Source organism: Mobula hypostoma, chromosome 21 (genome assembly GCF_963921235.1).
Source record: "Mobula hypostoma chromosome 21, sMobHyp1.1, whole genome shotgun sequence".
NCBI classification, from domain to species: Eukaryota; Metazoa; Chordata; class Chondrichthyes; order Myliobatiformes; family Myliobatidae; genus Mobula; species Mobula hypostoma.
Window position 1 is genome coordinate 3,221,144 of NC_086117.1, and position 14,025 is coordinate 3,235,168.

The 14,025-nt window shown below is 40.7% G+C and overlaps 1 protein-coding gene across 10 annotated transcripts in view; it reads left to right on the forward strand.

The window, feature by feature from the left end:
* LOC134359737 (myomegalin-like) overlaps positions 1 to 14,025 on the forward strand; it is a 208,087-nt gene that overhangs the window by 117,938 nt on the left and 76,124 nt on the right. For 9 of the 10 annotated variants that reach the window (XM_063073309.1, XM_063073304.1, XM_063073301.1 and 6 more), the window contains 5 exons: positions 7,008 to 7,160; positions 9,454 to 9,569; positions 9,987 to 10,124; positions 10,664 to 10,756; positions 11,836 to 12,191. In XM_063073309.1, coding sequence (XP_062929379.1) covers positions 7,008 to 7,160; positions 9,454 to 9,569; positions 9,987 to 10,124; positions 10,664 to 10,756; positions 11,836 to 12,191 — 856 coding nt within the window. The remainder of the gene's footprint in view (positions 1 to 7,007; positions 7,161 to 9,453; positions 9,570 to 9,986; positions 10,125 to 10,663; positions 10,757 to 11,835; positions 12,192 to 14,025) is intronic. The other variant, XM_063073303.1, reaches the window with a different exon arrangement.

The window sequence follows — 14,025 nt, forward strand, 5'->3', positions numbered from 1 at the left end:
ACTTTATTAGGTGCAGGAATAGAATCCGGTGTAGTCTTCTGCTGCTGTAGCCCGTCCACTTCAAGGTTCAATGTGTTGTGCATTCAGGGATGCTCTTCTGCACATCACTGTTGTAACAGGTGATATCCGAGTTACTGTTGTCTATCAATTACAAGGTGCTTTTGCCGACAGATCTGCTGCTAACAAGATGTTTTGTTGTTCTGGGTTTTTTTTTGCACCTCTGTAAATCCTCTGTCAATTCTACTGTTGTGAGTGAAAATCCCAAGAAATCAGCGTTTCTGAGACACTGAAACCACCCTTTCTGGAACCAACAATCGTTCCATAGTCAAAGTCACTTGGATCACCTTTGTTCCCCATTCTGGTGTTTAGTCTACACAACAGTTGAACCTCTTGACCTTGTCTGCATGCTTTTATGCATTGAATTGCTGCCACATGATTGGATGATTAGATTATGAGAACACTTGGTCCCCTTTTATTGCCATTTAGAAATGCATACATGCATTAAGAAATGATACAATGTTCCTCTACAGTGATATCACAGAAAAACAGGACAAACCAAGGACTGACACTGACAGAACCACGTAATTATAACATATAGTTACAGCAGTGCAAAACAATACCATAATTTGATAAAGAACAGACCATGGGCACGTAAAAAGAAAGTCTCAAGTCCCGATGGACTCCCGAGTCCCAATAGCAGGCGGCAAAAGGGAGAAACTCCCTGCCTTAAACCTCCAGGCACCGACAACTTGCCGATGCATTGGAAGCACCCGACCACAGCCAACACTGAGTCCATCTGTCCGAAAACTTCGAGCCTCCGACCAGCCCCTCCGATACAGCCTCCCGAGCGCCATCCTCTGCCGAGCACCTTCGACCCAGCCCCGGCTGCTGAAACAAGCAAAGTCGAGGATTCAGGGCCTTCTGCTCCGGAGATTCCGGTTACCACACAGTAGCAGCAGCAGCGAAGTGGGTATTTCAGAAGTTTCTCCAGATGTTCCTTCGTACTCTCACATCTGTCTCCATCAAATCAGAATTATGTACGGTACCCTACTTAACAGATTACAGATATCATTCACTGGAGAGGCCGCGCGCGCTGCATCGCATCGCCATCTTCTCCTCCCTCCTTTAGGTTAGATGTTTGCATTAATGAGCTGGTGTACCTAATAAAGTGGCCACTGAGTGCAGATCAACTGGGAAAGTGGGTCAAGGAATGACAGATGATGATTAACTTGAACAAATGAATAGTGATCTATTTTAGTAAGTTAAACCAAGGCAGGATATGACAAGACCTTGAGTGTTGTGGAATAGGGAGACCTCGAGGTACAAGTGCATAACTACCCCAAAGCGGTGACACAGCTAGATAAGTTGGTGAAGAAGGCAAATGCCACACTTGCCTTCAACCGATAGGGCATTGAGTACCAGATTTAGGACCCCACGTAACAGCTGTACAGTATGCAGCTGTGGTTGCTGTATAGAAAGGGTGTGATTAAGCTGGAGATGGTGCAGAAATGATTCACAAAGATGTTGTAGTGATGGCTTGAGTTATGAGGGGAGACTGGATGGGCTAGGACTCTTCCATGGATTGAAGGAGGTTGAGCGTTGCCTTCGCAGAGGTTTATAAAATCTTAAGGAGCATTGATAAGTTGAATAGTTGCTGTCTTATTCCCAGGGTACAGGAATATAAAACTGGAGGGCACAGGTTTAAACTGGGGGGGGGGGGGAGATTTAAAATAGTCCTGAGGGGCAGGTTTTTCCGCACAGGTTGGTGTGTATATGGGATGACTTACCAGTGGAAGTAACAGATTTGATACAACTACAGTGTTTGAAAGCCATTTAGACAGGTTCATGGATTGGAGAGGGATGGGTTTAAATGCAGGCAACTGGGACTAGCTCAAAATGGCACCTTGTACAGCGCGGACAAGTTGAGCTGAAGTGTCTGTTACTAAGCTGTACAGATTTGGGTTATAAAGTTAGGGGATTTATTCTGCTTGGTTTTACTGTTAAACAGTGTCTTTACCTTGAATACAGTTGGGAGAGGCTTCATTTTAAAATTCACTTTTATTATCTGCAGCTAATGAAGATTATAAAGCCAAAGAAGGTGGGTGGAATTGAGGTTTAAGCAGCCATATTCAGATTGATACATTATTGTGAAAGTTACTAATTGAAGGCCATTGCTATATTTATGTTCGTTTTAATGTGAAATGAGTCATTAATACATCTGCACAGGCTTATTGTGGGATTGTTAATGAATGTGCAGAAGAATAGGGAAGTGCATGGTCGTGCACTTCGACAGAAGGAATAAAAGCGTGGACTATTGGAACTGGGGAGAAAACTCAAAAATCAGAAGTGCAAAGGGACTTGGGAGTCCTCGTGCAGGGATTCCCAAATGGTTATCTTGTACGTTGAATAGGTGGTAAGGAAGGTAAATTCAATTTTAGCATTCATTTTGAGAGGACTAGAATACAAAAGCAAGGATATAATGCTGGGGCTTTATGAGATATTGGTCAGACCGCACTTGGAGTTTTGGGCTCCTTATCTAAGAAGAGGCGTGCTGGCATTAGAGAATATACAGAGGAGATTCATGTGAATAATCCCAGAAATGAAAGGATTAACGCATGAGGAGCATTTGAGGACTCTGGGACTGTACTTACTGGAGTTTAGAAGAATGAGGGTGAGGTCTCATTGAAACCTATCGAATAATGAAAGGCCTTGATAAGAGTGGATGTACAGAAGATGTTTCTTATAGTGGGTGTTTCTGAAACCAAAGGGGACAGCCTCAGAATTGTGAGACATGCACTTGGAACAGAGATAAGGGAAAAAACACTTTAGCCAGAGGGTGGTAAATATGTGGAATTCATTGCACAGATGGCTATGGAGGCCAAGTCATTGGGTATATTTGAAGTGAAGGCAGAATGGCCTAATTCTACCCCATGTTTTTTGGTCTTGTAATTAAATTGGCATCATCTTAATTAAGTGCTATTTAATAGGCTTGGTGCCATGTATTTAGATTTCTGTTTAGGACTAAAATAATAGTTTTGTGACCACAAATGGGATGGTGTTTAAATTCAACTGGAACAATTCACAATGTAAATATAGTATTGCAAAAATTACTGACGTTTAATCATACATACATTCTGATTTTTGGAGACATTTTTATCTTTGAATAGTCTTTAGGAAAGTATTTTTGTACAGTCTTTTTGGAATAAATTGCCTCTTCAGATACTTTGCTTTCAGCATAATATTTAAGTCATGCAGTCCAAGATGATTGTGAGCTAATGTCAGTTGAATAAAACAGTGCTATTTTTCATAGTGGCAGTGCTGCATTTTGTTTTATAAATACACTCTGACACTAGACAATCTACTATTTTTCAATATCAAATGCTGATTGAACTCAGTGCAGTGGTGTAGCAGTTAACACTGGTCACAGTGCAATTCCTGCTGGTGTTCTCCCTGTGAGCAGTGCTCCAGTTTCGCCCCACATTCCAAAGACCTGCAGCTTAGGGTTAGTAAGTTGTGGGCATGAAACAGTGGTGGTGGAAGTATGGCGACACTGGCGGGCTGCCCAGCCCATCATCGGACTGTGTTAAATGTTAACACAAAAACAACGCATTTCACTGTACCTTTCAATATCTTGGTGTGCATGTGACAAATAAAGGTAATCTTTTTAAATAACGAAAGTTTGGAAAACCCCAAATCTGCAAGAAATCCAAGGTTTACATTTTATTGTTTTTGAACTTGGAGTGGGATTCTTGAAATAGTTCTTTTTACACATATCTGAGTTGATTTTTAGCAAATTATTTTTCAGTGCAATAGTTAGAACCTGGATTCTAATATGGATAAACCCGATATACTGTACAAGTTCTGTCCCTTAACATAGTTGCTGTATAAAAATACATGTTCCTACTGTTGAGTCAACTTTCTGGTATCTTGTATCTCCGGATTCACTTCCTCAATTCTTCATGGTGATTTGTGTTATTTTAGTGTTTCTGTCGTGATTCATCAGTTAATGAGAAGTCCAGAAATGATCAATGAGTTGTCTTAAGGATGATTGGCACAGAATTGGTTTAGCCTCCCAAAACAAATTGTGATGAAATGAAGTGCTATGTGGTATAGGGACGCCGTCTGTTGCAGGTGCTTTGACCAAACTCTCCCTATGGTTACTGGTACTTCTGCTTTCAGTAACAGAAGTGCTGTGATCATAACGAGGAATTGAGTATATAGGTTAACTACTAATAAATTTTGCTTCATTTAAAAAATGTTTGAAGAGGTTCTTTGACACAGAGGATTTATAAAGAAAAGATTTTTCCTGTCTAACTTGCATTTATGTGCAGAGGATGTGAGGTAGTTTTGAAAATTTAGTAAGAGACAGAATTCAACATAGAGAAGTTAAAATTCATTGGTTGGGTCATTGTATATCTTGTTCCTTACCTTTGCTCTGAAAGAGAAAAACTGAGTATCTGTTGTGCAAATTGCTGAAAGGATGGTATACAGGTAGAGCTGTTGAGCTGTTTCCAGCAGCAAAAACCACAAGATCAACAGTTCTCATCTTGAGGGAGCTGATTCAGGCACACTGCCTGGTGTCTTCAGTTTGATCACAGGCAGTGAACATCGAGGCAGAATCATTTGCCTTGCTGGTAGCACTGCACTGATTCAATAAATTCTAAATTGTTTAATGTCATTTCCAGTACACTTCCCAGTACAGTTGCCGCAATTGAACTCTGAACTCCACCACGAGCTGTAATAGCGTTGTGCTAACCACTACATGGCATCCAACTTTAATGGCTCTTGTGCCATTAAAGCGCGGTGGTACTTGTGGTTTGCAATCCTCGCTGGTTTGATTTGATGCAAATGATACATTTCACTTTTAAGTTTTGAAGTGTACTGGAACAAAATAATTGTTACTCCAGATCTGATACAGCATGAAAAAACATGAGAGAGCATAATAATAATTTTAAAAACACAATAAATATAAATGCATAAGGTAGCTTAGCTACAGTTGCAAGAAAATGTTTATGAACCCTTAGCACTTACCTGGTTTTCTGCTTTAATTACTCATAAAATGTGGTCTAATCTTCATCTAAGTCATAATGATAGACAAACACTGCCTAAACTAATAACACACAAACAATTGTAGTACTTCTCGTCAATGAGTACACCACTTAAACAAACACAGTCTGAGTTCAAAGAAAGTATGTGAACCTCTGGGGTAATGCCTTTGACAAAAGCTGTTTGGAGTCAGGTGTTCCGATCTTTGAGATGAGATTGGAGGTGGGTTGTAGAGGTACCCTGCCCTATTGAAAAAAGACATGCAAAGTCAGGTTACTGACAGAACCTGCTCTTCTCAGGAAAGATCTGTTTATGTGTACCATGCCTTAATCAAAACAACTTTCAGAGAACCTTGGAAGAATTGTGGAGATGCATGAAGCTGGAAAAGGTCGCAAAAACATTTCTAAAGACTTGAGTGTTCATCAGTCCACAGTAAAAGAAATTGTCTACAAATGAAAGAAATTCAGTACTGTTGCTAGTCTCCCTAGGAGTGGCATCCTGCAAAAATCACATTGAGTGCACAATGTGCAATGCTGGAGGAGGTGGAAAAGAACCCAAGGGTAACAGCAAAAGACCTGCAGAAATCACTAGAACTTGCTAAAGTCTCTGTTCATGGGTCCACTATGAGAAAATCGCTGAGCTAGAATGTTTGGTGGAGGTGATTGCTGCTAAAGGAGGTTCTACCAGCTATTAAAAACAAGGATTCATATACTTTTTCCAGTTTAGACTGAATGATTAAACGTTGTTTTCAATAAAGACATGAAAAGTACTATTGTTTGTATGTTATTTGTTTAGGCAGATTGTGTTTGTCTATTATTGTAACTTGAATAATGATTAGACCACATTTTATGAGTAATTAATGCAGAAAGCCAGGTAAATTTAACCAATTTCCCCCGGGATCAATAGAGTATGACTATGACTATGAAATGCAAAGGGTTCACAGACATTTTCTTGCAATGGTGCATAGATTGATTATATGTACATAAAGGGATGCTAGGCACAGCAGTGTCTGTGCATAAGGTGAATGACAGGAAAAGATAAAGTATTGGTGGTATGGGGTGTAGAGGGGTGGGTTAGTGGGTGGAGGTTACCACTTTGTTCCTTACAAGTTCATTGTCGTCTTTTAGAGTTTAATTTTCTTTCCTGCCTTTCTCATAGTTTAGGGGTGGCGCTGTAGTGTAGTGGTTGTGCGACTACTTTACAGTGCCAATGATCACTGATCGGGGTTCAATTCCCACTGTCTTTAAGGAGTTTGTATATTCTCCCTGTGACCATGTGAGTTTCTTCCAAGTGCTCCAGCTTCCTCCCACTTTCCAAAGACGTACAGGTTAGAGTTGGTGAGTTATGGACATGCTAAGTTGACGCTGGAAGCGCGGTGGTACTTGTGGTTTGCAATCCTCGCTGGTTTGATTTGATGCAAATGACGCATTTCACTTTTAAGTTTTGAAGTAAATGTAACAAATAAAAACTAATCTTAAAGTAATCACTCTTTCCTTGTAACTTGATCCTTTTAATTTTTGAGATCAGTTTATTTTTATTTGTTTCGAGATGCCATGTAGAACAAGCCCTTCTGGCCCAACAACCCACCTATTTAATCCTAACCTGATCGTTTATAATGTCTCATTAACCTACTAACCAAATGTCTTTGGACTGTGGGAACACCTGGAGGAAACCAGACACACGAGAAGACTGTACAAGCTTTCTCACAGGGGTTGCCGCAATTGAACTCTGAACTCCACCACGAGCTGTAATAGCGTTGTGCTAACCGCTACATGGCATCCAACTTTAATGGCTCTTGTGCTATTGTGTAAGGAATGGAACACACTAGTTGGGTGCAGTTTGAAAAAGAGATAATACTATTTGGAAAATGGAATCTGCTTTCTTTGCTACTTCTGCAAAATGACATCTGGGAGTACCTGAGCTGTAGATACTGACTTGATTGTTCAAACGTTGTTCCCCAGAAGCCGTTTCCAAAGGAGACGTAGTTGACCTTAGTGAGGTGGATTCTCTGCGACACCAGTTGGAAGAGGCGCAACACTGGAATGTTTCACTGCAGTCACGACTTGGACAGATGCAGGCCCGAGCCGGTGGAGTGGGGATAGCCAACGATTCAGGTATCCTATTGCCTTTTCCCTGTCTCGCGTGTATTGTCAATGTGGCGTAAGGCATAGGAGCAGAGTAATGCCATTTGGCCCATCGAGTCTGCTCTGCCATTGCATCATGGCTGATTTATTATCCCTCTCAACCCCATTCCCTTGGCTGCTCTTCATTGTCTTTGATGCCCTGACTAATTAAGCTTAGCAACCTTTGCTTTAATTATACCTGATGACTTGTCCATACATGTTTTCGTTTTTGGTGTGCTGTTCAAATGTTGAATTGTAGCATTACAATTATTATCATTCATGCACCAGTTGTAGAAACATTTATCGTAGAATTACAACACAAGTAGGCCTTTTGGTTCGTTAAGTGCATGTCACCAGCACTCACTTGCATTAATCCTATTTTTACCCCAAGTTCAACCTCATCAACTCCTGTCCAATCCTACCACTTTTGCAGAGCGGGGTAATTAATTGGCCAACTAACCTACTACCCTGCAGGACTCCTTGATGTGGAACAAAACAGGTGCACTCGGAGTCTTGGAGAGAATGTGAAAACTACATCAGACAGTGCAGGAGGTCTGCATTGAAACCAGGTTTTGCATCAGTGAGGCAGCATCTATGTCACTTGTGGCACCTCTATTTACATCAGGGGTTCCCAACCTGGGGTCCATGGACCCCTTGGTTAATGGTCGGGGTCCCTGGCATAATAAGTTTGTGAACCCCTGATCTAGATGAAGTTCATCAGCAGAACCAAAGACATCACCCACCTTGGACATTCTCCGCCCCCTGCCCCCCCCCCCAATTAGGCAGAAGATGCAGCAACCTGAAAGCATGTACCACTTATAATAAGGTGGACTCTTGGCCTCACAATCTACCTCATTATGATCTTGCACTTTATTGTTTACCTTAACTGCACTTTTTCAGCTTTTATACTGTTATTCTTTTACCTTATTCTACTTCAATGCACTGTGTAATGATTTGATTGTGTACAACTTTTTAAATGTATTTTGGTACATGTGACAATAAACCAATACCAATATGATCAGATTCGGTAGCATTGTTCTCAATTTGTGGGCATGCTACGTTGATGCCAGAATTGTGCTGACACTTGCAGGATGCCCCCAGCACGTCCTCGTATTGATTGTTAACATAAATGATACAGTTCACTGTATGTTTCAATATACATGATAATGAATCTGAAAAGTAGTCCAGTCACAGAACTGGGAACTGTCTTCACTAGTGCTACAGACTCTAGGTGGTAGTGTCACTGTGAGGAAGATGCAGAAGAGACTTCAGGACAAAATGGGCAAGAAGATGGCAAAGGGACTATGATGTGGGGAAATGTGATGTCCTCCATTTCAGTACAAAGCATAAAAAGGCATGGTTTTCTTTAAATGGAGAGTGATTGAAAAGTGTTGATTGGTATTTGGAGAACCCAGGAATCACAAAGATAACATGCCTTTTAAGCATGTAGAGAGGGAAACTGATGTTAGCCTTTGTTGTAATAATATTTAAGCACAATTATAGAGACACAGTAGCAGAGGTAGGCCATTTAGCCCATTGGGTTTCCTTGTGCAACTCACTGGAATATTGTGTATAGGTTTGGTCTGCCCATCCTAGGAAGGAAAGCATTATCTTGATACATGGGAAGAAAGATTTGTCATATGAAAAAAGGTTATGCACAATAGACTTTTGGTCTCAAGTTCAAAACAATGACATGTGTCTCCTTGAAATGTGTAAAATTCTTCAGGGTTGCATGGAATAGATGAGGAACTGATTTTTCCCTGGTGTGGAGTCTACCTTTAGGTTGGCTATTCAGATCATAAGAAAAGAATGTTGAAGTTCTCTACCCAATGGTGATGTGCCATGGTGGCATAGTGGTTAGCATGAAACTAGTGCAGCTTGGGGCTTCAGAATTCAGTCCTGACGTCCACTCTAAGGAGTTTGTACATCCTCCCTGTGGAATGCATTGGTTTCCTCTGGGTGCTCCGGTTTCCTCCCACAGTCCAAAGATCTACAGGTTAGTAGGTTAATTAGTCATTGTAAATTTGTTCCGTAATTTGGGTTGGGTTAAGTAGATGAGTTGCTAGTGATGCAGCTCGAAGGACTGGAAGGGCCTTTCTATATTTCTAAATAAATAAACATTGATTCTCAGTTGTTGGATGTAATCGAGACTTGATTTTTGGATAATAAGGAAAATGAGGTTGGCACCAAGGTAAAAGATGACCACAATATTAGGGAATGACAGATCAGGCACTAGGCTACAAATAGCCACTACTTTGTAATTTCTTGGGATCTTATGTTCCAGGTAACACTTTTACAAGCTGTGGAGACCAGACTTCATACCTCAGCATCTGCCTGGGCCAGTTTGATGATCTGGAGCAGGAGGTAGTCAATCTCTCCCTGCCAGAGCTTCGACAAAAGGTGAGCTGCCTTTTTCAGTCAGCTTTGCCTACCTCACAGTAGCACAGTAATTAACATAAAGCTTCACAGCACCAGCGATCGGGGTTTAATTTCTGCCTCTGTCTATAAGGAATTTGTTTGTTCTCCCTGTGACCTTTGGGTGCTCCAATTTCCTCCTACGTTCTGAAGACATATGGGTCAGTGTTGGTGAGCTGTGGGCATACTATGTTGGTGCCAGAAGTATGGCGACACTTGTGGGCTGCGCCCAGCACGTATTTGAACTATTGATGCATACAACACACTTCGCTGTATGCTTCAATGTGCATGTTACAAATAAAACTAATCTTCATCTTGTTTTTCTTTTAATCAAAATATATAATATCACAGACAACAAAAATTATAATGTATTTTTTGTTTGTTCCTCCTTTAAAAATTCAGATTATTGAACTTTTGAAATCCCTGAAAACATTACAAGCCAACAACCAAGAGTTGCAAGATAGAGTTAGCATGTCAGAGCATTCAGTTCTTGGCTCCAGCAACGAGGAAAATCCACAGGAACCGGTGATGGTTGCACAGGTGAAGTTTAAGAAACTGCTCTGAAATTGCTTTGACTCATCTTTAAAACATCTGCAGCTAAAACTACTTTTGTTTGCAGCGTTGTACATGGTTGCTGAAGTAGTATAAAATATTTTGGTTCAGAAATCAGCATAAAGTTGGATATAAAATATACTCTAGTGTATATGAATAAGTGACAGAATTCTAAGAGATCATTAGTTTTGTTAATTAAACAGCTTAATTTCAAGTTATTTTCACAGTATATTATGCATTGCCTGTAAACTTAGTGCATGAATTCCCATTTATATTGATGATAAATATAAAGTTTATTTCCTTATTGCCAATTTAAAATTATTTAGGTGTTTAAGTGTCTTTTCAGAATGTTTAATTTAAGACTTGAAAAATCTGTTCGTTACTTTTTGTTCCAGGTCTTCTGGAATCCATTTTGCATTCAAGACATGCTTTCATTTATACTTCAGTTATATATGCTGTTGTTTACATCCACTTTTTTTTCCCTTCAAACTTCATTCTTTTGTCTCATCCCGCTCCATGTCTCATAGCTGCTTCATCAAAGACCAGAAGAATCAATGAAAACAAACACAGACCTTCAGGAGCCATTACAAAGCATTAACCAGCTTGAGGACCGCAGTTTGGTAGGACTGTTTCTGAAGTATTTCTGGTTTTGTCCATTTAGTTTGGTTTTGCGTACTCCATTGTGGATGTGTTCAGATTTGTAGTTTGATTTGGCATCTCATAGAAAATCTACACTGAAGGAGGTTAATTATAGAACGTAGAGTATATTAACACAGTGCAGGTCCTTTGACCGATGATGTTGTGCTAATCTTTTAACCTACTCTAAGATCAATCTAACCCTTCCCAACTCTCCATTTTTCTATCATCCATGTGTCAATCTAAGAGATGCCTGAGTGACCATAATGTATTTTCCTCTACTGCCAACCATGCAGCGCACCCTCACTGTTTTAAAAAAAATCGACCTCTGACATGACCCCCATACTTTGCTCCAATCACTTTAGAATTATGCCCCCTCTTATTAACCATTTCTGCTCTGGGATAAAGTCTCATTCTATCTCTGCCTCGTGTCCATGCCGATCAGATAACAACCACCCAGACTAATCTCTGTTTCCCAGCATTAAATCCATCTCAAAGTCCTGCTTCAATGTGATGAATGGTTTTCCCTCAACCATTGTCTACAGGCCGTAAATTCCATACCCTTTTTCTTGGCTTTGTTTTAATTCTTCTACCAAAAACTTTACATTTTATGCCACTTTTTTTGTTCTGTAGTTGCAAAAATTGCTTCCTTTTTACTCAGTTTTGATTAGTGAAATTTGTTGTTTTTGCAGCAGCAATACAGTACATGACATAAAATTACTATACATCACCAAAGGTAGTGTTAATGGGTTCATGAGGGCAGAGCGGAAACAGCTGTTCCTGTACCCCCTCTTTGGTTGTAACGAGAAGAGAGCTTGGCCTGGATGATGGATGCCACTGCCCTGAGGCACCACTATTTGAAATGTCTTCAATGGTTATCTAATTCCCTTCTTTCCCCCCGGCCTCCCAACCACTGCCTTGAGGACAGTGTTTTCTCAAGACTGATAAATCAATGTGAAACTGGCTCTTTTCAACCTATGATCTGATGCCAACATTATTTATTATACTTCAGTAGCTGCCAAACTGCTTCCTCAGTGTGCTTATTTGTTCTGGCACAATGCAGGGCATATCCAAAGACGACAAGTGTATACAGACGGTTGAAGTTGAACTGGCAGAGACGATACCATCACAGCTGCCTACTACTGCTGCTGAGGAAAACTGGAAACTGGATCCTGCTTTGGTTTCGACAGTTTCTGCTGCTGATAGTTCAGATTGTACCAAGCTATTTGATGAACTGAACAAGATTAATTCTGAACTGGAAGACAAATGTGGACAGCTGCAAGAAGTCAAGACTCAGCTGGAGATGACTGAAAGCCAGTTGCATGAATTGGAGGCCCAGAATCGAGAAACAAAGGAAGAAGCTGGCACAATAAGGTGGCTGCTGGAGGAGAATGGTGTATCCTCGGTGACTGAGCTTGGGTATGTGCCATTAATATTTCCATGTGAGCTCATAGTTTATGGTGAATCATCTGGACACAGATCAGAGGTAGTTAGTTTCTGGATCAGTCAGTGTGTCAAAGGCTACTGGTCAAACTAGAGGGGTGCAGAAGAGATTTATGAGGATGCTGCCTGGACAGGAGAGCCTGTGTTATAGGGAGAGGTTAGCCATGCTGGATCTTTATTCCCTGGAGAGTAGGAGAATGAAGGCTTACTGGAACAGAGATGAGGAAGAATTTCTTTAGCCAAAGGGTAGTGAATTTGTGAAATTCATTGCCACAGACAGCTGTGGAGGCCGCCATTGGGTTTATTTAAAGCAAAGGTTGATAGGTTCTTCATTAGTGAAAGCGTCAAAGATTACAGGTAAAAGGTAGGAGAACGGGGTTGAGAAGGGTAATAAATCAGCCATGATGAAATGGTGGAGCAGACTTGGAAGGCCTACTTCTGCTCCTGTGTTATGGTCACAGGCTTGTTTAACAATAGCCTTTCTTCAAAATACTACACGGGGAAAAATCTGCTGGTTTATGGAACAAGAGTGAAGCGTGATATTAACTGGATTGCTCTTTGAAGGACTGACAAGAGTCATTGAGCCAAATGGTTGTTTCCTGTGTTGTAATTTGATTACAGGCCTAAAATTTCATCAATTCTGGCTTGACTGCCTCTATTCCCCACTATTTCTTGGCTGAATTTTATATCCAATTGATACTTGGCTTGCTTTCCCTGTTTTGACATCTTGTTCCTGTTGCTGCCAGAAACTAAAGGCTTTAGTAGCCTGTGTTCATTACTGCGGTATGAAAAAGCTGAAGAAATTTTGTTAATTTTATATTTGTGAATGAAAGTATGGAGAGCAGAAAGTAGCACCTGAAAATTTGGCTAGGGAGAGAGCTCCAAAATTTTAAAAATTTTGTATTTTATCATGATGGTGTGCCTTCACCATGGTTCAGCATTAAACAAAATACATCATAAAAGACCGTAAGACATAGGAGCAGATCGAATTTGTTCCACCATTCCATCATGACTGATTTTTTTATCCCTGTCAACCCATTCTCTTGCCTTCTCCCTGTAACATATGACACCCTGACTAATCAAGAAGCTAAAAGCCAGTTCTATCAGTAACTTGGCCTCCACAGCCATCTGTGGCAATGAATTTCACAGCAGTGAGATATCTGACACCTATCAGAAAGCACTTCATCCATAATGGATCATAGCTTGGCCTGTAATGTGCTATCAGGATTCACATCTAATTGAGTGTCACCAAGAGGCAGCTGGTTATATATATATATATATATTAAAGTATCTTAATGAATTGTTACCTTGTAAGCTGTTTGTGTCGCTAGGGTAGCATAGTGATTAGTGCACTGCTTTACACTTGCTGGCTGCCCCCAGCGCATTCTCGGACCGTATTGGTTGTTGACGTAAATGACGCATTTCACTGTACATGTGATCCTATCTGACCATGCTAATCTGAATCAAGCTCGGTATATCTGGCCAGTCTTACTGGCCCTGTCATGTAGCCATGCTTCGGCCTCTAGCACTGAATACAGTTGATTGATTTGGTGCCTTTGATCCTGAGGAAACTGTGTGTATAAGAGATCAGATTATAAGATTAGTTTTATTTGGTTAGCTTCATTTGTCACATGTACATTGAAACTTAGTGAAATGCATCACTTTGCATCACTGACCAACACAGTCTAAGAATGTTCTGGGGTAGTCTGCAAGTTTTGCCACGCTTCCGGCACCAACTTAGTATGCCCACAACTTAATAACGCTAACCCTCAAGTCTTTGGAATGTGGGAGGAAACTGGATCACCCAGAG